This window comes from Panthera leo, chromosome B2 (assembly GCF_018350215.1).
Source record: "Panthera leo isolate Ple1 chromosome B2, P.leo_Ple1_pat1.1, whole genome shotgun sequence".
Classification (NCBI taxonomy): domain Eukaryota; kingdom Metazoa; phylum Chordata; class Mammalia; order Carnivora; family Felidae; genus Panthera; species Panthera leo.
The window spans coordinates 12,645,824-12,671,740 of NC_056683.1; the positions used below are offsets into that span (position 1 = coordinate 12,645,824).

The 25,917-nt window shown below is 48.4% G+C and overlaps 2 protein-coding genes and 1 non-coding gene across 13 annotated transcripts in view; 2 read left to right on the top strand and 1 right to left on the bottom strand.

The window, feature by feature from the left end:
• The window catches only part of ATXN1 (ataxin 1), a 412,322-nt gene extending 391,721 nt beyond the window's left edge, over positions 1-20,601 (top strand). For all 11 annotated transcript variants that reach the window (XM_042937838.1, XM_042937840.1, XM_042937841.1 and 8 more), the window contains 2 exons: positions 922-2,968; positions 19,706-20,601. In XM_042937838.1, the coding sequence (XP_042793772.1) occupies positions 1,082-2,968; positions 19,706-20,236 (2,418 nt within the window). In that variant the 5' untranslated portion in view covers positions 922-1,081 and the 3' untranslated portion in view covers positions 20,237-20,601. The remainder of the gene's footprint in view (positions 1-921; positions 2,969-19,705) is intronic.
• Positions 16,507-16,632, top strand: LOC122220871. The gene has a single exon (XR_006203037.1). It is a non-coding gene; the product is annotated as a small nucleolar RNA SNORA40 (small nucleolar RNA).
• A 1,863-nt stretch (positions 20,602-22,464) lies between the features above and the next one.
• Positions 22,465-25,917, bottom strand: part of GMPR (guanosine monophosphate reductase) — a 52,123-nt gene continuing 48,670 nt past the window's right edge. The window contains exon 9 of the mRNA XM_042937850.1: positions 22,465-23,679. Within this exon, the coding sequence (XP_042793784.1) occupies positions 23,589-23,679 (91 nt within the window). The 3' untranslated portion in view covers positions 22,465-23,588. The remainder of the gene's footprint in view (positions 23,680-25,917) is intronic.

Consider the following 25,917-nt stretch of genomic DNA (forward strand, 5'->3'; position numbering starts at 1 on the left):
AGAAGGAATAACCGTCATGAAGGAGAAACCTTCAACGTAGCCTCCCTATTAGCGCACTTTTTTTGTGTGTGTAACCATAACCATATTCATTTTTTAACTGTCTCACAGATTTCTTTTGGCTTTCTGTTACCCTATGAGTAGCTGTACTGGGAATTCTTTGGAAACTTGTAGAGAACAAGATTATTTTTGGCTGCCTCTGCTGAGTTGGCATGTGGTACTGTGCATGTGTGCGAGGGAAGAGAGAGTGGCTTTGGACCAGAGTGTGGACCCTGACTCAGGCAGAACCTTTGAGTAGGAGCCCCAGCAGGTGAGGCATCAGACCTTACACCTGAAGCTGACCCGGCACTACCCGCCCCCGCACCCCCGACCTTACTCCTGAAGATGGCCTGAGACTCCCCCCCCCCCCACGGGCCCCCGACCTCTGCCAACCCCAGACCTTACACCTGAAGGTGGCCTGGGACCCCTCCCCCACTCCTCACCTGCTCCTTCCCAGCACCTGCATCTGAGGCTGACTTCCCCTAATGTCGCCCTTCCTGTGGGCTTCTCTGGATTTCCCAGCAAGGCAAAGAAGAGGTAAAGAAGGGACCAGCATTTCTGAAAAGGAAATTTAAGAAGCAAATCATCTCCCCTGTAAGAAGCAAAGAAAATAGGGAGAGAGGGTATTGAGAAACGCAGAGGGTCTTAGGGGAGCTGTTCGTGCCATCAGAAGGTATCTGCTGTGAGGTTCTGACCTCCCGGTTTCCTCGCGTTTACCTGATGTGCTCTCCAACGTGGCCAGTGTTTTCATGGGCTTTCATGCTGGGGCCCGTGATCAGGTTTTGGGGAATTCACGTGGAAGCCAGAGGCCTAGTCTCAGTCTGATGTTCTGATTTCCTTTCCCTCCTCTTCCCCTCGCCCCCCACCCTGTCTGCCTCTTCCCAGATTCCAGAGCTGCTGCGGGCCGATCGCACCCACGGGGAGATGATTCCTCATGAAGAGCCTGGATCCCCTACAGAAATCAAATGTGACTTTCCATGTATCAGACTAAAACCAGAGCCAGCCAGACAGTGAAACAGTCACCGTGGAGGGGGGACGGCGAAAAATGAAATCCAACCAAGAGCGGAGCAACGAATGCCTGCCTCCCAAGAAGCGCGAGATCCCCGCCACCAGCCGGCCTTCGGAGGAGAAGGCCGCCGCGGCGCCCAGCGACAACCACCGGGCGGAGGCCGTGGCATGGCTCCCCGGCAACCCGGGGGGCCGCGGCCACGGGGGCGGCAGGCACGGCCCGGCGGGGGCCCCGGTGGAGCTGGGTTTACAGCAGGGAATAGGTTTACACAAAGCGCTGTCCGCGGGGCTGGACTACTCCCCGCCCAGCGCGCCCAGGTCCGTGCCGGCGACCACCACGCTGCCCGCCGCGTACCCTCCCCCGCAGTCGGGGACGCCGGTGTCCCCCGTGCAGTACGCTCACCTGCCGCACACTTTCCAGTTCATCGGGTCCTCCCAGTACAGCGGGCCCTACGCCGGGTTCATCCCTTCGCAGCTGATCTCCCCGACGGCCAGCCCCGTCACCAGTGCCGTGGCCTCGGCCGCGGGGGCCACCACTCCATCCCAGCGCTCCCAGCTGGAAGCCTATTCCACTCTGCTGGCCAACATGGGCAGTCTGAGCCAAGCCTCGGGACACAAGGCTGAGCAGCAGCACCTGGGCAGGACGTCGGGGCTCGGCCCCCCGGGGTCCCCCCCTCCCACCCAGCAAAACCAGTACGTGCACATCTCCAGCTCTCCGCAGAGCGCCGGGCGCACGGCGTCCCCTCCGGCCATCCCCGTCCACCTGCACCCGCACCAGACGATGATCCCACACACGCTCACCCTGGGGCCCTCCCCCCAGGTCGTAGTGCAATACACCGACTCCGGCGGCCACTTCGTCCCGCGGGAGGCCGCCAAGAAAGCCGACAGCGGCAGGCTGCAGGCCATGCAGGCCAAGGAGCTCCTGAACGGCGAGATGGAGAAGGGCCGCAGGTACGGGGCCCCGAGCTCCGCCGACCTGGGCCTGGTGAAGGCCGGGAAGTCGCTTCCTCACCCGTACGAGTCCAGGCACGTGGTGGTGCACCCGAGCGCCGCGGACTACGGCGGTCGGGACTCCTCGGGGGTCCGGGCCTCTGTGATGGTCCTGCCCACCAGCAGCGCGCCCGCCGCCGACCTGGAGGTACAGCCGGTCACGCACCGGGAGGCCTCGCCCTCCACCCTCAACGACAAAAGCGGCCTGCATCTAGGGAAGCCCGGGCACCGGTCCTACGCGCTGTCACCCCAACAGGCCCTGGGCCCCGAAGGCGTGAAGGCCGCCGCCGTCGCCACGCTGTCCCCCCACACGGTCATCCAGACCACACACAGCGCCTCGGAGCCACTCCCGGTCGGACTGCCGGCCACCGCCTTCTACGCGGGGACCCAAGCGCCGGTCATCGGCTACCTGAGCAGCCAGCAGCAGGCGATCACGTACGCCGGCAGCCTGCCCCAGCACCTGGTGATCCCCGGCACGCAGCCCCTGCTCATCCCGGTCGGCGGCGCCGACGTGGAGGGCTCGGGAGCCGCCCCCGCCATCGCCACGTCGTCGCCCCAGTTCGCGGCAGTGCCTCACACGTTCGTCACCACCGCCCTCCCCAAGAACGAGAACTTCAGCCCGGAGGCCCTGGCCACGCAGGCCGCCTACCCAGCCATGGTGCAGGCCCAGATCCACCTGCCCGTGGTGCAGTCCGTGGCGTCCCCCGCCGCCGCGCCCCCCACGCTGCCCCCCTACTTCATGAAAGGCTCCATCATCCAGTTGGCCAACGGGGAGCTGAAGAAGGTGGAGGACTTGAAGACAGAAGACTTCATCCAGAGCGCCGAGATCAGCAGCGACCTGAAGATCGACTCCAGCACCGTGGAGAGGATCGAGGACAGCCACCACCCGGGCGTGGCGGTGATACAGTTTGCCGTCGGGGAGCACCGAGCACAGGTAACCTTCACCCCCTCCCCCTGCGCGCGCGCGCGCACGCGCACACACAGTCATGCGGTCCTCCCTGGTTTCCCCGGCAACATGAGGCTCTTCCAAGAGGCAGACTGCAACGGGCTGTGCGGAGAATTGAGGGTTTTCCTTCACCCCTAGACTCTGCAGGACCATCCCCTTTCCCAGCCAGGTTCTAAGCCCCAACGCCCCAGGGCACTCGTTTGTAAGGAATTCACTTCTGTGCTCCTAGACGGGAGGGTTTAGGAAAGGTACCGTCCTCCAGAAGATTAGAAAAATCACCACTGGGCGTGTTTTTGTTTTTGTTTTTGTTTTTTATTCTGTAGTTTAGATGAGGAACCTCGAGTGCGAAACGCGGCCGGCAAGCTCAAGCCTTTCTAGGGGTCACTGTGCCCTTCTTCTCTGCCAGGAAAAGGCAGTGCTGGTCCGGGTGGGCACCTTAGACAGAGTCCCCACGTCCCATTCCAACATCCGTGTTTTAAAATGTTATTACTCTTTAGGTGTGGGGAGGCTGACAGATGGGGGGCACAGCCGTCATTGAAAGGTGGCTTGTTCTACTCGGATCCCAAGAAGATGGGCACACCACATGGGGAATCGCCAGAGTCAGTCAGGAGGCAGGGGGACGAGGAGGGAACATGGGCAAGAGCCTTTATTGTGGGAAGGAACGAGCAGGCTTAGGATTGGCTGGTGTGGATAATTTCAGGGGGCTCTGGGGCAGAGCTGCCCCTGGGTGTCTGCTACCTGGGCCTGGGGTGATTGGGGCAGGTGGATAGGAGCCCCGAGGTGAAAGCCCAGTAGAGGCGGTGGTTGGGGGTGTGGGTTTTTGGTTTGCATGTGAAGATGTCTCTCCCAGGCAAGGAATCGGCTAACCCTGGGAGGGGCGTCCCCTCTAGAGGCAGCAAGGCTCCCAGATGTCAAAGCATCGGAAGGTAGAAAGTAAAAGGCACAGTTAACATAGTCCCAGAATCCCAGGTGATCTCCTGGGCTCGCGGTAAACAGGAACCACCAGCAGGAAACACAGTCGTGGTGAGTCTCGTTAAAGCCTGGAACTATTATTGACTCTCTTAATTTCCGTGGGCTCCTTCCGTGCACTCTTTTAAGTCTCTTAAATCACCTGAACACCTTTATTCCGTGGCCCATTGATATAAAGCACTGTCCAGGTGGCTTGGAGTCCAGCAGGTGTGGCCTCCAGGCTGGGAGCTTCCTCGGCCGTTGAGCCCAGATCTCCTGGGAATGTTTCCATTGAGGACTTTGAAAAACCCCAGAGGTGACAGCGCCGCCCTCACGTTTGAGTTGAAAACGGTCATAGTGTAGCTGATATTTGGGACATTCAAAAATAAGTAAAAAATAAATAAATAAATAAGACAAACTAGTTCATGGTTTGAATTGTTTTGAGCAGACTTTTAAGAGATCAAGTTTTAGGGGAGGGGGGATTTTCGAGGGTTTTCCAGAAGGGCTTGGGAGTGACCAGATGTCAGGTCTCGCACAGTGTCAGGGGGCCTGCAATGCCAAGAGCTTTTAGCCCCCAAAGATTTCTGTTTTATGGTACAGCATCACCACTATAGGCTTGCGGTCTTTGGTTCGGGACCAAGCAAGATGTCTCAAAGTTCAGATTAAAAAAAAAAAAAAAAGCAAAACAGCAGGACTTTTCTTTTTTTTTTAATTTTTAATGTTTTTATTTATTTTTGAGACAGAGAGAGACAGAGCATGAGTGGGGAAGGGGCAGAGAGAGAGGGAGACACATAATCGGAAGCAGGCTCCAGGCTCTGAGCTGTCAGCACAGAGCCCACCGCGGGGCTCGAACTCACAGACTGTAAGATCGTGACCTGAGCTGAAGTCGGATGCTTAACCAACTGAGCCACCCAGGTGCCCCAGCAGGACTTTTCTTTTAAGCGGCGTCATTATTTCGAACTCCCTCCCCGCCTGTGGTTGCCGCTCTCTCCCTCCTGCCTATGTAGTGTTGGAGGTGGGCACTGGAAGGAAAAAATGAGTTGTCTTGTAACAGGCTCCAGGTGAAGCATGGAAATAAGCAGGAATGCAAGTGAATGTGTTTTCTCATGGCACCTTTAATCCTTAAAGCGTTACTGTGAACGGGGGAAGGCACAGGAAGAGGCGTTACTTGGAAATGCTCCTGGTTTGCACGTGAACCTCTCTCACCCCGAGAATACAGAACGGCTCCAGCCGTTCTCATGGCCAAGGGCTTCCCAGGCCTCTTCAGCTCTCGAATCAACCAGGCAGTTCTGGAGAGGAAGCATCTCTATGTTTTCCCTGCCCGATACTTTGCACAACGGACGCTCGCATGATAGAGTCACCGGCTTCCCTGTGAGTCCCATTTCCTCCGGCAGCCAGACCACGGGTCTCTTTGCCTATACACGACCAAGGTGCAAATGAGGAGGTAGGAGATTTATCATGGCCTGTTCGCAGGTCTGTCCGGGCAGCCCCGCGCGGGGGTGTCGCGTGCCGGGAAGGACCGCTGCCTGCTCAAAAGGTGGCTTGGTTTTTGAGCTGTAAAAACAAAAGTGCAAGGCCCCCGACACAGCCAGTGATGTGTCGCTTTCCCCAGAAGCCTATCAGAAACAGGCTGACATCATCACTGCTAAAATACTCCACCAGCTGTGTTTGCCACTGGTGACAGGAGAGAATCAGAGAGAAAGCGAGAGGGGGGAAGGAGGAGGGGAGCCAGGGAAGTGATAGCTGGATGTAATTTACGTTCCAAGGGCCGAGAACTTTCCTCCCTCATCCGTGTGGCGCTGAGGATTTTTCTGCCCCCCCCCAGGCCTGGAGAATCAGCCGTGTCTTCCCGACTGGCTAGAAATCACTAATGCACCCACGGGGAGATGTAGGAATGTGCCAAGTGTTTAACTTAACTAGCAAAAAAAAATCACCAAATTGATTGGGGAAGTGGTGGGAGGAGGGATGGTTTTCTACACCCCAGATGGATGGCTCTATGACTCCGGGCTTTAAATCCTGCGTGGAAGGGCTGCTTGACCTCAGACAATCCACCACGAGCCTCCCCTTTGGACGCAGCGGGCCACGGTGGGGAAGGCCCGGGCCTGGTCGCCCACGAGACGTGTTGCTTTCCCCTTGAGCCATGGCTTTTCTCATCCCCGAGACAGGCAAATGATTCCTCGTACGAGGGGCGCACTCTCTTTTTGTGATCCTGGGCTTCTCTGCCTCGCAGCGCAGAGCTTCTAGAAACTACCCACCTTGGCCCGGCGAGCCAAAAATCCACACGGGGACACTGAGGGCATCTCTGCTGACCTCGTGCTCGTAATCAGCACCAAGACCTCATGGGAACCAAACCAGCCCGTGTGAAACTGAGAGGTTTCTCGTTTGGCTGATTATTTGGAGGAGCTGAACTAATTACCGTTGTAGCAAGACGCCCCCAGTGTCGTCTCCAGCTGAAGCTGCAAACGAGGCGGCGTAGGAGAAAAACACTGCTGCCTGTTTGTCCCTGTCCCCGTGGCTCTGCCATATCCAGCGTGGTCATTCTCTCTGCCCAGGCAGCGTCTTTGCCCCCTGTGCCCAGCCCGCTGCCGTGGGAGAAGACAAAGGGGACTTCAGGTGCGATCCGGCCTCTCGGTGGCCACTCTGGGTCTCCTTCCTCGTGTTCTGCAGCACAGGTAGCACACTGCACCCCAGACAGGAGAGCCCCCCGCCCCTGCTGCCCTCACGCTTGGTGATCCTGCGTCACAGCCCCGGTGGACGACAGAATCGCCTTCCTCGGGCCTCACTCCCAAATATAACAATCCACTTGAAAATCTTTTCCAGGATGGAGCCTGTAAGTCTGTGGCGAGTCCCAGAGGGGACCCCCAGCACTAGCGTGAGCCAGCGAGGTTCGCTAAGAGAGTGGGGCGTCCTCTGCGTGGGAAGCAAGTTAGCTGGTAGGAAGATGCAGGATCTACAGGTAAAAGTACCTGAGTCAGATCGGCCTTCCACTCCAACAATAGTGCAGGGACCTTGTGCACATTGGGCACAAGTGAGTGCACAGATACTTTATCGTGTATGTTGTCTCAGCCTTCCAGTCGGCTCTCGTGGTGGGAGGAATTAGGGTTGTTGTAAGGATTAAAGAAAACGTGTTCAAAGGAACCAGCACAATATGTAACGCCCAGCGGGCCCTTGAGAATATTACTGTCCCTCCCTTCTTCCAACTTATGTGGCTTTGGCACTGAGAAGCGAAAAGTTAGCTTCGGAAGAATAAATGAAAGGCTTCACGCTCTGAAAACAATTTATGGGGCGCCTGGGTGGCTCAGTCTGTTGAGCGTCCAACTTCAGCTCAGGTCATGATCTCACGGTTCATGGGTTCGAGCCCCTCATCGGGCCCTGTGCTGACAGCTCGGAGCCTCGGATTCTGTGTCTCCCTCTCTTGCTCTGTGCCTCCCCCGCTCACGCTCTGTCTCTGTCTCTCAAAAATAAATAGATGTTAAAAACTTAAAAATAAAATAAAAAGAATTTATGGAAGGGGAGGCAGTCTAGAAACAGTCCAGAAAGAAGGGTGACGTTCTCTTAACACGCGCAATAAGCCGTTTTTACCCTGCCTGTATTCCTGGGGTGTATTCCCATGAGTGGCCCCCCTGAGCACCCTACCACAATTCCTCCAAGGAAGCCTAAATGACCTGCTAGCCAGTATGCATAGAGACCAACTGTATTTTTCTGAGCATGAGCTGGACTGGAGGGATGCATTGGTGGCCCCGCCATCCACGCAGTAAGAGACCCGGAAATGGAGGTTTCGGGCGCCTCTCTTCTGCCAGGTGCCCGCTGGGGGAGCCCCTGCCCAGGACGGCCCCTCCCAGGGAGGCTTCTGGTTCCATCTGGCTCTGTCTGTGAGCAGTCTCCCCACACCCCTGTCTCGGGCTGCCCAGGCTCAACTTTGCTAAAGAGGGACACAAAGCTGGCACAAAGGAACTGTAGTAAATTTTATTTTAATTTTTTTAACGTTTATTTATTTTTGAGAGAGAGAGAGAGAAAGAGAGTGAGCTGGGGAGAAGCAGAGAGAGAGGGAGACACGGAATCCAAAAGCAGGCTCCAGGCTCCGAGCTGTCAGCACAGAGCCCGACGCGGGGCTCGAACTCACAGACCGCAAGATCATGACCTGAGTCGAAGTCGGACGCTTAACCGACTGAGCCACCCAGGCGCCCCTCATTCCACTGTTTGTTTGTTTTTTTTTTTTTAATTTTTTTTTTTTAACGTTTATTTATTTTTGAGACAGAGAGAGACAGAGCATGAACGGGGAGGGTCAGAGAGAGAGGGAGACACAGAATCTGAAACAGGCTCCAGGCTCTGAGCTGTCAGCACAGAGCCCGACGTGGGGCTCGAACTCACGGACCGCGAGATCATGACCTGAGCCGAAGTCGGACACTTAACCGACTGAGCCACCCAGGCACCCCTCATTCCACTGTTTCTAACTCGACAGCTGTGTTGTGTGACTCATCAGTGGTAGCGTTGTGCTTTAATGGATTAGCTGGTGCCTAAAAATCGCCAGGGCCCTCGTGTGAGCAGCACAGAAGTCTGCAGAGTCCCCTAGCAGCCAAGGCAAGCCGACCCGCCAACATTTCACGTGTGGGGCTTGGTGGGAATGAATCCTAATGTATAAAAAAAATAGATAGTGACCGCCCTGTGTGCCAAAGCCTGGAGCTGGACCTGTGGCCCGGTTATTGGTGCTAATCCTCCTCTCTTCGTGAGTGCCAGAAAGGCTCTGGCAGAGCAATAGCATCAAACCACAATTTGTTTATGTGTCTGCGTCCCCTTTAAAAACAAAACAAAAAGGAAGGAAAAATGCTCTCCTTTAGCCTATGCGTGATATCAGTGCCCCCAACCAGGTAGTCTTACGTGTATTATTGAAGCAGCCTCTCGTTGTTGCTTATAGCCAGTTTTTAATTAATTAGGCTTTATTGTTGAAAGTAGTTTTAAGTTGGGGGGGGGGGGGGTGCGGTGGAGCAGAAAGTACACAGATTCCCAGATACATAGTTTCCCCTGTTATTAAAATCTTGCTTCTACGTAGTACTACTGTAGTCGAGCCAGTGTTGATACGTGATTATGAACCTAAGTCAGTAGCTTTCATGAAGGCTCACTCTTTGTGCTCTACATTCTGTGGTTTTGGCAAATACCTAATGTCATGTATTCGGCATTCCTGTATCATCCAGAGTGGTTCCGCTGCCCCCAAAATCTATGTTTCACCTATGCGTGCTCCCTGTCTCCACCCCCGTCCTGGAGCCCTGACAACCACTGATCTTTTCACACGTCTGTAGTTCTGCCTTTTCCAGAATGTCATATAGCTGGAATCACACAGTATGTAGCCTTTTCAGACTGGCTTCTTTCCCTTGGCAATACGCATTTAAGGTTCTTCTATGTCTTTTAGTGGCTTTGAGACGGCATTTCTTTTTAGCCCTGAATAACATGTTGTTTTCCTAAGGCACGCTTTTTAAGACCCCGGGGGGGAAGGGCAAGTGGGATAGAATCTGTTACCCCAGTGACCTGTTGAGTCAGATCCTAAAGGGGCCTCCCCCGCAGAGGAGGCTCTGGGAGTCAGGCTGCAGTGTATGAGAAGAACCCAACGTATCATTCAGGATTTGTGTCTGGGGGTGTCTCTGAACCAGGGTGTGGGTTTACTGAAAACCCTGCAATGTTTCCACCAAAGCCTGAGTCAGGTTCCGTGTTTAATGTGATTAAATGTTTAAATAGAACACTCGCGGGGCGCCTGGGTGGCTCAGTCGGTTAAGCGTCTGACTTCAGCTCAGGTCACGATCTCGCGGTCCGTGGGTTTGAGCCCCGCGTTGGGCTCTGTGCTGACAGCTTGGAGCCTGGAGCCTGTTTCCGATTCTGTGTCTCCCTCTCTCTGCCCCTCCCCCGTTCATGCTCTGTCTCTCTCTGTCTCAAAAATAAATAAACGTTAAAAAAATTTTTTTTAAATAAATAAAAAAAATAAATAGAACACTCGATATTCTTCCACTCGACTGAAGAGTTGTGACTGCTTTTATTAGTGATTTTTAAACACCGAAATAAGTGGGTCTCTCACTTAGCCCTGCTAAGTGGATCATCACTCCAGCGTTGTCTGATTTTCTGGAGGTTGAGAAGGTAGGTAGTCATGCACACTGGCCTTCAAGGAAAGTAGATGGGCGCCTTTTTTTTTTTTTTTTTCCTGCTGGTAAAACAGGATCGAGAATTTCACTTGCGCACGAAGTTGGCGATTCCCAGCACAGTAATTTCACCCAAAGCAAGACATGTTCGTGGAAGCCCAGCCTCTGAGAGATCTCATTGATCCCAGATATCGGCGGAGTTTGGGCCAGTGCCAAGCAAAAATGTTTTGTAAAACAGATGTCCTTCACATTTGTGAAGACAGGGAATTCTTGTGGAGGAAAGGGGAGACATATTTAAACAACAGACGTTTTGTTTTCTTTATATCTTGTTTTTGGTGATATGTACATATGTGTGTATATAGACAGAGCACCAATCTAAGATAGAAAGAGACAACCAAACGGCATAAATATGCGGCTCTGCATGCAGTGTTCAGATGCACTGGTAGTTGACTAAGTAGTTAAAGGAATTTTATTACACTTACACACAGAGGAGCTAAAAATGATCTTCAAAAGCCAGTCATTAGCCAGACCAGGAAGGTGACATTGAATAAATACTCATCAGCCCAGAAGTGAGGCTGCGTTGCCTCCCTGTCTTGATTCACCCGTCCTGAACAGAAATCGGAGGGGATTGTTTTAGAGGTTGGTTGAAGGGGGCTGAAGAGGTGGGGGGAGCGAGCAAAGGGGTGTGCCTGCCGCAGCAGGAGGAGGGCAGGAAAGGGTGGGAGAGGATGAGCGGTAACTCGCCCCTAAAAAGGAGGGTGCTGGCTACAAGGCCTCCAGACGTGAAAGGCAGAGGGGCCTCAAGCTGACATAGGACAAAAGCTATTCATGGTCACATTTTATCCTGCAGACTGCTCAAAGTGTTTGGGAAAGAATGTATTTATGGGTTGAAAAAAAATGGGCTGTGGCGAGCTGCCAGAAGTTATGTAACGTGCTTCGGTTGTATATGACACTGCCCTCCTGAATATAGTTTCGTTGGGGTTTAATCAGAGACCGTTTGCACCCCGACATGATCATCAAATGAATTAGTGATCGTCAGCCCCTCTGAAAGAGCAAAAGGGAACCCAAGAGTGGAGAGAAGGTAACCGAAGTATGATTCGGTGAGGTCATGACCAGCCTGACAGGGGAGTGATGAGTTAAGGCAGCTATCGCTCAGCCCAGAAAGCTGCCTGTTCAGCGGGGAGCCAGACCCAGGGAAGGTTCTGCTCCTCTCCCTGGGGAGGACGAAAGTCCAATTTAGTCCCAGCTGGTGAAAACTAGCAAGGTCAGGCAGAGCCTTTCAGTGTCTAAACATTGACCTCTGTTGGCCAGTGGTGGCACTGCACTGTTTTTACACACAGGAAGCAAACGGGGCTGAACATGCCAGAAAGTATCCCACACTCTGGGGATAGAACAATTGAGCAAAACAGGCAACATCTCAGCATCCCCCCCCCCCCCCCCCGGAGCATATGGTCTTAAGGGAGCCTGGGGGAGTCGGTAAAACAGGCAAACAAATGTATAAGCAAATTTGTATTTTGTTTTTATTTATTTTTTTATTTTTTAACGTTTATTTATTATTGAGAGAGAGAGAGAGAGAGAGCATTAGCGGAGAAGAGGCAGAGAGAGAGGGGGAGACACAGAATCGGAAGCAGGCTCCAGGCTCTGAGCTGTCAGCACAGAGCCTGACACAAGGACTCGATCCCACGAACTGCAAGATCATGACCTGAGCTGAAGCCGGACTGTCAACCGACTGAGCCGCCCAGGCGCCCCATCAGCAAATTTTTTAACTAATGCACCAAAAGATAAGAAGTGATAGGAGAAAAAATAAGACAGCCCAGAGAGGGTACAGATACTAGGGACGGAGGGTCATTACTTTAAATAATGGTCAGTGAAGCTGTCTCTGAAAAGGGGAATGGAAGACCATGGTCCACAGGGCAGAAAGGACTCCACACGGAGGGAACATCCAATGCCCAGACCCAGATGCTCAAGTGTCTTTAGAGTTAAAGGATCAACAAGGAGACAAGTGTCGCTATAGTGCAGTGAGTAGGGGCAGGGGCACGCGCAGGCCACGTTGGGCTCGTCATGGCAGCTTTTTCTGCCAGGGAGAAGCTGGCTTGGCCAAGGCAGTGGTGGTGGAGGCAGTAAGAAATGGTCTCGTTCTGCATATATTTGGAAGAGGGAACCAAGAGGATTTGCTTGTAATTTGGAGGTGTGCCGTGTGCTAAAGAGCCCAGTACATTGTGACTCCCAGGCCTTTGACTGGAACCCCTGGAAGATCGGGATGCCATTCACGGAGAGGGGGAAGAACAGAGCAGGCGCCATTGGGCAGGGGCACATCAGGAGGTCTATCTCGGACACGTAAAGCTTGAGTGGCCCGTAGACACCCAAGTGGACGCCATCAGCTAACATGGTTGCCATTATCCAACTACGCCCTTGTGAAGTGACTTGTTTCATGTGCACGTCCTGCCTCCCCACTGAAGGCGAGAACTGGATCTTGAACCCCAGGAACTCTTCTCCAGTCCTTAACACTTAGCAGGGGCTCTGGGTTACGTAGTGAACGTGACTGCAACCTCTGGAGTGTGAATCCTTGATCAGTAATATTTTGAAGCTCTTGGTACCGTAGGGAAGACCCACATGGGTCTCCAGGGCAAACAGTTCACATAGTCGTTGTTCTGGTTTAAAGTAACATCATGTCACCGAATCCCACCATCTATGTTTCATACAGAAAACAGTACCTGTTGGCAATGGCGGCGTGTTTTGAGGTAGATAATGCTCTTCGTCAAGGGAATTTCAAGCAGGTAGACCTTCCCACGTGTATTCTGATGGAAAAATCCCTTGGTGTGATTTCTTCAGGAACTATTAATGATCAGTTCACCTTTAAGAATGCTTACATCCTTCTGACAAACCCAATTATGCAATAAGAATAGGTTTGTTATGAATACTGTAGTGTGCTTATTTGAGATATGTACAACAAGAGTTTGACTTTCACCAAAGAGAGAGAAAATTCTTATTTTAGGGCACATATATGCAGACAAAAAAAAATGCATTATCTAGATAATTCAGTCTATGTAATTAGTGAGGATAAATCTTAGCGAGGATAAGTAATTAGTAATTAGAAAGGACAAAAAGAACATTTGGCCTAAGCCATGCAAGTCCACTGCTTACAATGATCAGATTATTGAATAGCCTTTTTTTTTTTAAATATTTATTTATTTTTAAGAGACAAAGTGCGAGTGGGGAAGGGACAGAGACAGAGAGAGAGAGAGAGAGAGAGAGAGGGAGGGAGACACAGAATCCGAAGCAGGCTCCAGGCTCTGAGCTGTCAGCACAGAGCCCGATGCAATACGGGGCTCGAACCCACCAGCTGTGAGATCATGACCTGAGCCGAAGTTGGACACTTAACCGACCGAGCCGCTCAGACACCCCTATTGAATAGTCTTTCTCCCCTAATTTGCATAGACCCAGCTAAGGATGGGCGATGTGGCATCTTTTCCCAGGATAGCAGAACTTCTCTGGGAAGAGCCAAAGCCAGGATTTAGGAGGAAGGGACCAAGAGCAAGCCTTTGAAGGGGTAGAGAAGATTTTCCCAAACCTATCCAGGTAGAAATAAATTCTATTATCATCAGCCCTTTAGTCCACATCTCAAATATTCTCCTCTCTCCTCCTCTCTTTTCTTACATGAGTTTTTAGGTTAGGCTGTTCAAGTTATAGACCACGTTGCAGCATTTAATTCTAAGATTTGCCTTTGGAGTTTTGAGATGAAAGAGTAATGAAGGGCTTTCAAAATGCCCCCAAACATTACGGTGTGTATAATGGGAAGCATATGGATCTGCGTCATAGCTGTTGGAATCGTCAGTGATGTTACCTCTTATAAAGGCCTCGAAGACAAGCTCTTCTTAAAAATTAGTCAACAGATACTTGGTAACGTGTAGACGTTTGCAGTGAGATTGGTTTACGCGTAGACAGTAAATGTTGTATTCAGAATATGAACTCTTGGCTGCTCTGAGGAGTTTCTAGAATATGGCTCCCACACCAGGAACCTGTCCATTAGTAGATGTTGGGCTGTCTGTCAGCAAGGAGACAGACTCTACCCAGTAGAAGGGATCATCTAGGAAAAGGCAAAGCCAAAAAAGAGGCCATTGTGTTTAGAAATAGGGTTTATGATATTAGGAACATCACATTACCTCCGACTGGTGTTAGGCAGAGATAAGCAAATACGTTCTTTTTTTTAAATATATAGGGGCGCCTGGGTGGCTCAGTCGGTTGGGCGTCTGACTTCAGCCCGGGTCACGATCTCGCGGTCCGTGAGTTCGAGCCCCGCGTCGGGCTCTGGGCTGATGGCTCGGAGCCTGGAGCCCGCTTCCGATTCTGTGTCTCCCTCTCTCTCTGCCCCTCCCCCGTTCATGCTCTGTCTCTCTCTCTCTCAAAAATAAATAAACTTAAAAAAAATGTTTTTTAAAGAATCCCCACTTGAAGCAGGATTTGTTCCTTCTGGACGATGTTAACGCTCTAAGAGGTTTGGGATGGGATTTATGGAGCCAGCTCCAAGTGGGTCCTTCCCATTTGGAACTCAGTGGGCGTCCTGATATGATACTGTAACTTGTAGGTACATGTGTACGTACATATATGCAAATATACATGTGCGCGTGATGTAACGCAATTCTGTGAGTGAATAGCAGCCTCGTCACCCACTTATGTAGGGAGACTAGAATTGTATGAGTAGATGTAAGGCCCCCAGTGCTTCACAATTTTCTGACTGATGAAATAAATCAATGAGCTCATGCCATTGGATCTTATTTATTTCAAGTCAACATTTACCACTGTTGGGGGGAGTGGGAATGTTAAATTCCTCTCTTTTAGTGGGACTATAATAGCTTTGTTCACAGGGGCAGAAATCGGGAGCATACGAAAAGGAAGTGGGTTTGGAGGGCCAAAGACTGGGACTAAATCACTATTCCCTGATCTTACAGCTAGGATGTTAGGCAAGTGATCTAATCTGTTGGAGATACAGTTTCTTATTTGTAAAATCGGAACAATAGTACCTTTTTTCCCTAGTCTATTGTGAGCATAAACAAAGTATTTTTTGTGAAGTCCGTACCTAAATGTTTGACAGGTAGTAGACATTCAAGAATCTTTAGCTCTCTTTACATTATTAAAATAGCCCAGAACAATGAAGTTTTCCCCCCGATAATATGCACATTTATACGGGCTCCTGTTCACACGCACACTATAGTAATAAGCTTGCATATAAATTCACTCCAGTTGTCCCCTCTATAAATACTATGCCTTTTATGGAGCAAATACAGTATATCACTTAATAAGTGTGTGTAGAACCAGATAAATCGTAGTTATCCAAAAAGATAAAGTTGATAAACTAGAAAGCCACAATCCATATAAATTACATGGAAATGTGCTACTTTGGGGGTTTGGGGATATTTCATTATTTTTTTAAGTTTATTTATTTATTTTAAGAGAGAGAGAGAGAGAGAGAATCCCAAGCAGGCTCTGCACTGTCAGCACAGAGCCTGACACGGGCTCAAACTCACAAACCATGAGCTCATGACCTGAGCCAAAATCAAGAGTCAGAAGCTTAACCAACTGAGCCACCCAGGCGCCCCTAGGTTTTGGGGGTATTTTAATTACTTACGTGTTTGTGTATGTGTGCCTGTGTATAAAATTCAACAGAATGTTTTTAATATTATTATAGTCAACGGGGCTCCTGGGTGGCGCAGTCGGTTAAGCGTCCGACTTCAGCCAGGTCACGATCTCGCGGTCCGTGAGTTCGAGCCCCGCGTCAGGCTCTGGGCTGATGGCTCGGAGCCTGGAGCCTGTTTCCGATTCTGTGTCTCCCTCTCTCTCTGCCCCTCCCCCGTTCATGCTCTGTCTCTCTCTGTCCCAAAAATAAATAAAAAACGTTGAAAAAAAAATTAAAAAAAAAATATTATTATAGTCAATATTATTTTGACTTACCTCCATCTATCATTTTCATTGTTCTTCCTTCTTCCCTGCATCTGCAAACTTCCACCTAGATTGATTTTTTTCCTCTACCTAAAGAATACTCCGTAGCATTTTCTTTAGTGCAGATCTCTGGTGGTGAATTCTCTTAATTACTATTCATCTGGAAAATGTCTTTATTTTGCCTTCATTCCTGAGGGATCCTTTTGCTCAATATAGAATACTTGGTTGGCAATTCTTTTTCTCTAGTGCTTTAAGGATATTTCATTGTCTTCTGGACAAAACAGTTCCATTTTTTTGTCAGTAACTTTTTCATTTAAGGACTGTCACGTGATTCCTCCCCCTGTCCGTCATCTTAGTTCTTCCAAAGTCGGAATCACAATCTTCAAAATAGCCATTTTAAAAAGAACTTGTGTTCAGTCCACAATTGTCACTTTCACTGCCAAGTTCTTTCGGTTGGGCTTTTCTGATCTCCGCTTGAATATGAACACACATCAAAAATTCCCCACCTGTAATCTTTGCACTTGATGTTGGGCTTGCTTAGCTCATAGACAAAGACTTAGACAAGTGGGAAAAACAGATCCTCTTTTGCAACCCAGAGCTCATCGCTGAATGTGAGTTTTGATACAGATGAGAAGGAACATGATACTTAAAATAGTCCCTTGGGGAGCCTGGGGGCTCAGTTGGTTAAGCGTCAGACTTCGGCTCAGGTCATGATCTCACGGTCTGTGGGTTCAAGCTCCGCATCGGGCTCTGTGCTGACAGCGCAGAGCCTGGAGCCTGCTTCCGATCCTGTGCCTCCCTCTCTCTCTGCCCCTTCCCTGTTTGCACTCCGTCTCCCTCTCTCACCCAAAAATAAATAAACATGAAAATAATTTACAAAAATAAAAATATTTTCCCTACTTAGGGGTTAGACCTTCTTGAATCTGTGGATTGTTGTCTCATACCAATTTTGGAAAATTTTTAGCAGTTATCTCCTAAAAAATGTCACTTCTGCCCCGTGATCTCTCTCTCCTCCAGGTGGAATGCAACTTATTTGTCTGTTGGGTCTTCTCAGTGTGTCTTCGGAGTCTTGGGGATTTTTGTGTCTCTGGGTCTCATTCTGCATGGTTTCTTCCGAAGGTCAAATTCAGGAATCCAGTTCGTTAGTTCTGTCATCAGCCACATTTATTCTGTTGTAAAATTCATTGCGTTTTTGATGTTAGTGAATATATGTTTCTTCATTCTAGAGTTTCCATGGATCTTTGGAACACAGGTTCTAGATCTCTACCAGAATCCTCAAGCTTGTCTTTAATCTCCTTAAATACTATAAGCATAGGTTATTTTTTTTTAATATTTTTTGAAGTTTATTTTTGAGAGAGAGAGAGAGAGTGTGTGTGTCCATGAGCAGGGGAGGAGCAGAGAGAGAGAGAGGGAGAGAGAGAATCCCAATCAGGCTTCACGCTGTGCAGAACCAGATGCAGGGCTCAATCTCACAAACCTGTGAGATCATGATGCCAACTGAACCACCCAGGACCCCCCCTTTTTTTAAGTCCTTTTAAAAAATGCTTATTTATTTTTGAGGAGGGAGGGGCAGAGAGAAGGAGACAGAATCCTAAGCAGCCCCCACTGTCAGCGCAGAGCCCGATGCAGGGCTCAAACTCACAAATGGTGAGATCACGACCTGAGTCTAGGTCATTTTAATGTCTGCGTATCTGATGATCCTACATCAGAAGCCCCCGAGGGTCTGTTTCTATTATCTGTTGTTTCTACTGGTTTTTTTATTCACGTCCTCTGGTCTATTTGTGGACCTCATCCCTCTTTTTTAATTGAATGTCTTTTACTTGGAAATAATTGCAAATAATTATTTTTACTTGGAAACAATTCAGACCTTACCTGATTTTAGGGGCTAAGATGATTAAAATCTGAGCTTCAGACTTTGAGAAGGCCTGTCTGCTTCTGGCTCACCTCACTTCTAGAGTGTAGAGCACTTTGGAGTCACAGCCCAAAAGAGTGGAGCTCACCAGAGAGCATCCTCCCCTTGATATACCTGAAGGGTACCCTGAATTTCATTCCCTTCTCCTCCCCACCCCCACCATGCTCTTGAGATTACCAAAAGTCCAGACCACTTGGTTTTGAAACTACTCCAGTTTGGAATGTGCAAATGCCCTTGGAGGAAAATAGCCCTAAACACCAGGTTTAAATCTCTAGACTGTTACCCTTTCCCTGAACCTTCCCCGGTGACTTTTCACTACCTTATTTTCTGTCTAGTGCCATAAGAAATAGTTTTTTTACATTTTGCCCTTAGTTTTTGTTTACTTGGGTTTTGTTCAGAGTATTTGGTTGTCCTCAGCGAGAAGATTGGTCCGAATTACCTATGCTGCTACTTCTAGAAAAGCCACTGAAAATTGCCTCTTTAAAACGACTTTATGGTTTTTTTTTCTTTTTTGTGTAGCATAAAGTTGAAGAAAATAAATTTCTAGGAAAATTAAACTTTTAGAACCTCAAGTGCATTTCAGCCTTACTTAATGGCAACAGTAAGACCTTCACTGGACAGTTTGCAAACCCCTACACCCACTGTCTCCTTGCCTTTTGTTCATGTATCTCCACTTCCAGGAATGTCTTCTCCTTGCATCCACACCTGTACTCCACCCTGATTATTTTTTAAAACTCAGCACAGTGTATTAGACTTCCTTAATCACCTCTTCTTCAAACGGTCTATGCCTTTCCTCTGCCCTCCAACAACTTAATATTGTAGTAAAGTATTATCACCCCACTCGCCACATTGATTGGCAGTTACTACGTTGGTGGACCTCTTCTGCCTGCTTGATTGTGAACTACTCTGGGACCAGGACGTTTTCAGCTTATTTACTTAGCATAGTGCGTGCATAGCACACGGTGGCAGAGAAAACAGCAGCTTTTGGGAGGAGAGTGAGCGCCCCCCATTTTGGGGAGTGGTTTTCAAACCAATGCACAGCCTGATTTGAGTACCTGGAACTTGACCTTGGACGGGCCAAGTACTTGCTCTCTCTGCCCAGTTTACCCTCTCCCCAACACTGCCCACCCCTCAATCCTCTCGAAATGCTGCCCAGCCTTCGGGGTCCCAGGAAAACGGGGAAGCCCTGCCTGTTTCCTCCAGCCTTCACCGGCCCTGCTCTCCCCGGGTTTTGAGTACACGGCTCATTTATCCGATAAATATTTATTAAGCTTCAGCCATACACCAGGTCTCCTTTTAGGGGCCAGGGATACAGTGATATAAACAGGTAAGTGCTGCCTGGTGGACCTTACAGACAGCCTCATTCTGATTCCTAATCAGCTCTGTCGTACGTGAGAATGGCATTTGCCCAGTGAGCGGATAAAGTGCAAGACTGTATCTTGTGCTCCAGGGCTGAACACTGAGCACCTGTTCCATTGCCCTTGGGGGCCGATCCATTTGTTTTAAGGGAGGCCAGCTATAGAGCTGATACTCAGTAAAATGATACTGTCAACACTAAGTGGGCTTTTTTTTTTTTTTTTTTTACTGGCTTCTACCCAGCACCTATATATGGTAAATACAGGTACAGCAAAAAATTAAGGGCCTCATTTGCGTGTGTTGGCGGATGAGGATCGTGGAACAGTCTTATCCCCTCCCCCGCCCCCCTTTGGCTTAGGCACGTGGGCGTGTATGAACTAAAACGAGACTAAAATGTCTTCATTTGTTTCCTTCTTCTTTGCTCTCTGTCTCTCACTGTCTCCGCAGGTCAGCGTGGAGGTTTTGGTAGAGTACCCTTTTTTTGTGTTTGGACAGGGATGGTCATCCTGCTGTCCAGAGAGAACCAGCCAGCTCTTTGATCTGCCGTGTTCCAAACTCTCTGTTGGGGATGTCTGCATCTCACTGACCCTCAAGAACCTGAAGAACGGCTCTGTTAAAAAGGGCCCGCCCGTGGATCCGGCCAGCGTCCTGCTGAAGCATTCAAAGACGGACAGCCTGGCGGGCAGCAGACACAGGTACACCGAGCAGGAGAACGGCATCAACCAGGGAAGCGCCCCGATGCTGTCCGAGAACGGCGAACTCAAGTTTCCAGAAAAAATAGCATTGCCTGCAGCGTCCCTGCTCACCAAAATCGAACCCAGCAAGCCCACGGCAACCAGGAAGAGGAGGTGGTCGGCGCCCGAGACCCGCAAACTGGAGAAGTCGGAAGACGAGCCACCTTTGACTCTTCCTAAACCTTCTCTAATCCCTCAGGAGGTTAAGATTTGCATCGAAGGCCGGTCTAACGTAGGCAAGTAGAGGCAGCGTGGGGAAAGGAAATTCGGCTCTCCCTTCTCATTTGTATCCAGATTACTGTACTGTAGGCTAAATAACACAGTATTTACATGTTACCCTCTTTAGGTTTCTGTTATAACCTTGTCATTAGAGTTACAGCTGGTGTTGCAGCAGGAGACCGGGGCACGTGCTTTTCCAGGAGTGACAGCGGCAGGTGGGGGGAGGGGGGAAGGGCAGGGCCCGCGCAGGCTCCGGGCGTCCTGGGAGAAAGGAACGTGGCTTCCGAGCACCTGCCTTTTCCCGCTGCGAGGAAGCCGCGGCCCGGGCGCTGACTTCCGCCGGTTTCCTGTGCAGGTTCTGCGGGCAGGGAGCTGCCGGGGAGGGGAGGAAGGGGGCGTGTGGGCGTGCACTTGGGGGGCGCGGGTGCAAGGCGGGGGTGGAGGGTGTCTCCTTCCCTCTGCCTCCCTCTCTCTGGCACGGGCCTGGAGGTCCCGCCAGCAGGGCAGGGTCCTGGCGAGGGCCTCACGTGCAAAGCAAACATCAGGAACCCGGGTGCAGGGCCTGCTAGAGAGGCGTCCGACAGCAGACGGAAAGCCAACCGTGTAAAAGGACCTTTTTTTTTTTTTCCCTCCAACATATTTTACAATAAAAGCAACTTTTAATCCTATAGAGATATATTTCCCCCTATGGGGCCTGACTGCACTGATATTTTTTTAGAGCAACTGCCACACGTGGGATTTCGTTTCTGCTTTACCAAGTGCAGTGATGTCGCCCGGGTGTCACGGTGGGCAGCGCAGCTTGGCGCTCCGCGCGGCGGGGGGCGGGGGCGGGGGCGGGGCGGGGGCGGGGCGCTGCGGGGGAGCGGACCGCCCACTCTGGATTCTGTGCAGTGTTAGGAAAACCAATCAGGTTATCACATTGACTTCGCTCAAACCGCCCTGCCGAGAGCCGCGGAAGCGCTCCTCATTGGGTTTGCAAAATCTGGTCTTTTAACTCTAGTACTGTTTATAGTTCATGACTATGGACAACTCGGGTGCCACGGGTGCCACTTTTTTTCAGATTCCAGTGTGACGTGAGGAATTAGATTTTGAAGATGAGCATATATATATTACTATCTCTAAGCACTTAAAATGCTGTTCACACTTTATTACCAAGCATCTTGGTCTATCATTCAACAAGTACTGTATCTCCCTTTAAACTCTTTGGGAAGAAAAAACAAAACAAAACAAAAAAAATATATAAGTTGCTTTCTTTTTTTTTTTTTTTTTTCAACACTGTAACTACATTTCAGGTCTGCAGAGTTTCTCACGAGCAAGATATTGGAAGTTTCAATGTGGTTTAAAGGGATGAATGTGAATTATGAACTAGTATGTGACAATGAATGACCCCCAAGTACAGCCTGACAGGATGTACTTTTCACTTTGATGTTTGAGAAAGAAGTGAAGGCATATATGCAGAGCTGGCAGAGAAACTGAGAGAAAAGGGATGGAAAAAAGAATACTCATTTTTGTCCAGTGTTTTTCTTTGTAAGATGAACTTTTAAAAAACCTTGCGATTTGCACATCTTGAGTTTATAATTTGTGTGATATTCCTGCAGTTCTTATCCAATAACATTGTGGGAAAGGTGTGAGGGACTGAACAAGCATAAATAAATGTAGCAAAATTACTTTCTAACCTGCCTAAACTCTAGGCCATTTTATAAGGTTATGTTCCTTTCAGAATTCATTTTGGTCTTTCTACATCTGTCACAAAAAAAAACCAAAAAAAACCAAAAAAAAACACAAAAAAAAAAACAAAAAAAACAGGTCTTAGCAGGACAACTCTGAGAATTTTCTTCAGACTCATTGAGAGAGTTTTCCATAAAGACATTTATATATGTGAGCAAGTTTTTTTAAATTACTTTATTGTTGTTATTAATGTTATTTTCAGAATGACTTTTTTTTTTTTTCCATCTGAAATCAAATCGAGATTCAATGTTTGGTACAAACCCAGAAAGGGTATTTTACAGTTTAAGCCTTTCATCCCCAGAGACCTGAAATATTGTTTGTGGGTTTTGGGCGTGTGTCTTAAAGTGCTTTAAAAAAATTACAATAATAAGGTTTTATAAGTAACGAGAAATTTTTAAATATTCTCACTTGGAGTGGCTGCAACTTATCTGAACAAATACTTCATCAGATCTTTCTTTTACTGCTGAAAGTAGTACTTCTTCCATTTTACAAATTAAAAAAATAATTTCTAATATCAACCCACATTTTGGCTATCTAGTATCTCATTACATTTAGCTCTTACAAGAACTTAATGATATTTATAAACCATTTTCTGGGGTGTACCAAAAACATTTGCATAGGTTTAGAATAGCTAGAACTTTCTTTGGATTTCATTATCCTCTCAGCATGCTAGCAGAGAGCTGGGCGAGCCCATTCTTGCGGTCATACTGCTTGTTTAGAGCTGGTTTTTGTTTTTGTTTTTGTTTTTAAAGTTTCTGCTCAGAGACCTTGCTTAATCTTCCATATATTCTGCTCAGGGCACTTGCAATTTTAGGTTTTGTTTTTCTTTTTGTTTTGTAACCTTTAATGGTAAGAGGAATATGGGGCTGCCATATACACTTCGTCCTCCTCAATACCACTATTCACAGAAACTCATGCGGACGCAGAAACACACATCACCACCTTTCGACTCAACTTCCAGTATTGTGCTAACTGGATCCTTAACACCAACACTAAAAATGGGAAAACATACACGGTTCGGAGCAATAGGAACATCATCGTAATTTTTGTGCTTCTATTTCAGGTATAGGAATTCTTAAATAATTGGTTCTTTCTAAACATCATCCCATTTCACGCTCTTGCTTTTTTAGTGTGTGCAACACTTCCCGTGCCAACAGGTCCGACCAGTGTGGTCTAGTTAAAGCTCATTCCCCATCCGGCCCGTCTTCCCCATTCTGGCCAGAGAAGGGCTGGAGGGAAGGAACCGGGAAGGAGAGCAGCTCCCGCCGTGAGCTCCCCACCACGGATGCTGAGTGCTGGGGAGGGGAGCTTTCAGGAGCCCCATATGTATGTCACCCTGTTGCAGAAAGAGCCAATAAAGGAAGGCTAGGGGACCAGCTTGAGTCCCTCTGTCACCATGAAGAATAGTGAATGTGCAGTGTGGGGAGGAAGCAGGTAGATCCATTTCTAAGGCACGCCGTGGAGCAAAGAGAACCAAGATCCACCCGTTCTCCAAGGTGTTTTCCAGAGCAGGTGGGTCCCTCCTCGGGTCTGTGTCCTGGAGACTTTGAGCTGTGCCTCAGAGCACGGGTGGGAAGTGTGGCCCGATGTGTGTGTGTGCGCTCTGAACATGCAGCCAGTGGCCATGGAGGGGCCCCTTTGAACAATGGTCACCACTCCTTAGTGGCAGCTTTCCCTTCAAATAGGAAGAACATCCCAAAGACAGGGAACCTCCTCTTGTTGGCAGACATCGGCCAGCTCCTGTGTAGCAAACATGACAATGAGAAGCATAGAAATTCTTCAGTGCCGTGCAGCTCACAAGGATCAGCCATGTGCCTCTGTACTATGTCCGCTTGGCAATATCTACTGACAACCATCTCCAGTTCTTTCTTTCCTGTTTTCCATTTCTAAACTAATAACAGCAGGCCTTTTGCGTTTACAGTGGAACACAATCACCAAGAAATCAGTCAGGGCGAAAAGAAAAAAAAAAAAAAAAAAAGAAACCAACAATCAAGAACCTCTCTTTCTAGGGATTTCTAAATACATTAAAGGACTGTTCCTTAGAATGTTTAACGTAAGAATTATTTCAGTTTGTTTGGGCCACATTGCGGGGGCGGGGGGAGATAAAAGATGGATGCCACTTACCTCAAACCTTTTAAAGTGGAAATCCAAATTGCATTTTTGTTGGGACTTTCAGAATCATTTTCGATGTCGGTCAATTTTTTGTTTTGTTTTGTTTTGCCCAACTCAACCCAGTTGGGTGTGGGAGGATTGGATTTTTTTTTTTTTTTCGTTGCCGTGGATCCCATTTCTAAGTCTGAATTGTGACCCGCTATGTTTTCTGTTAGGTGAGTGTGTTGGGTTTTCCCCCCACCAAGAAGTGGCAGCACCCCCTTTTCCCCTACAAGGAACTCTGCGGAACCTTTCTCACCTCTTACTCAGGGACGGGGCTGGTGTGTGTGTGGTACACTGACGTGTCCAGAAGCAGCACTTTGCTGTGGAGGAGGCTTGTACAATTTCAAGGAATGTTTGGATTTCCTGCATCTTGTGGATTACTCCTTAGATACTGCATAGATTGCAATATAATGCTGCATGTTCAAGATGAACAGTAGCTCCTAGTAATCATACAATTTACTCTTTGCACATAGTTTGATCTTTACTGAAATGTGTTGCCAAAATTTATTTTTGTTGTTGTAGCTTTGGAATTTTTTTTTTTTGTCTGTTTTTTAAGGAAACAATTGACAATACCCTTTAACATCTGTGACTACTAAGGAAACCTATTTCTTTCATAGAGGAAAAAAAAAATCTCAAAATGCTTTTGAAGACACTAATGCCATGTATTTCAGATGTGGGAGAAACAGCAGAGTTCTTGGACAGGAGGCCAGGCTTTGTGAGCCGTGTTGGTTGTCATGGCTACTGTTTCGCGAACCGCACGCAGCTCAACAAACTGGTCTGTTCTCTCCCAGAACCCTTTGCATTTCTATTTCCTAGTCACCCATGATGATTCCAGGTGGAAGAAGGGCCCGCAGTCTCGTGGCCCAATCCGGCGCCTTCAGCGGTGATATAAAAGGAAAGGAAATTACGCTTTTTATTTTTCAAAGTGGAGTGGGGGCCTTTGCTTCCACCTTTGTGTTTTTAACCCAGATTTTCTGAAATAGAGAATTTAGGAACACATCAAGTAATAACTATACAGAAAATATACTTTTTTATAAAGCACATGCATATGCTATTGTGTTGGGTTGGTTTCCTCTCTTTTCCGCGGACAGTGTTGTGTTTCTGTTGATAGGGAAACTCCAAAGAATTTGCACACCTCCACTCCGGAGCTGAGATTTCTTTTACATAGATGACCTCGCTTCAAATACGTTACCTTACGGATAGGATCTTTTCTTGTAGCACTATACCTTGTGGGAATTTTTTCTTTCTTTCTCTCTCTCTCTCTCTCTCTCTCTTTTTTTTTAAATGTACACCTAATTTGAGAAGCTGAAGAAGAAAAAATTTTGAAGCACTCACTTTGAGGAGTACAGGTAATGTTTTCAAAAATTGCACAAAAGAAAAATGAATGTCGAAATGATTCATTCATTCAGTGTTCGAAAGACATGGATCTGTTGAAACAATGAGTTTCATACCTTGTTTGTAAAAACAGAAAAAAAGCATAAAGGTTGAAAGTTACATGTTGGTTTTTTTTTTGGTTTTTTTTTTTTTTTTTTGTATATAGAAATTTGTCATGTCTAAAATTATCAGACTTGTGTGGTTATGGCCTGGAAGAATTACTAGGTAAAAGGCTCTTAAACTATACCTACGCTTCCTTTATGTTTTTGTTACATAGAGCCCTCTTCGGAGGGAGGGCAACTCTGTATTCTGAAATTTGAGAATACTGTTCATTCCTGTGCTGAAAGTACTTCTCTGAGCTCCTTTCTTGGTTTAAACTCTCAAGCCATTGCAACTCCTTTTTCTTCAGAGATCTTGTTTCACATTGTCAGCACTTCCTGTTTCAATAAA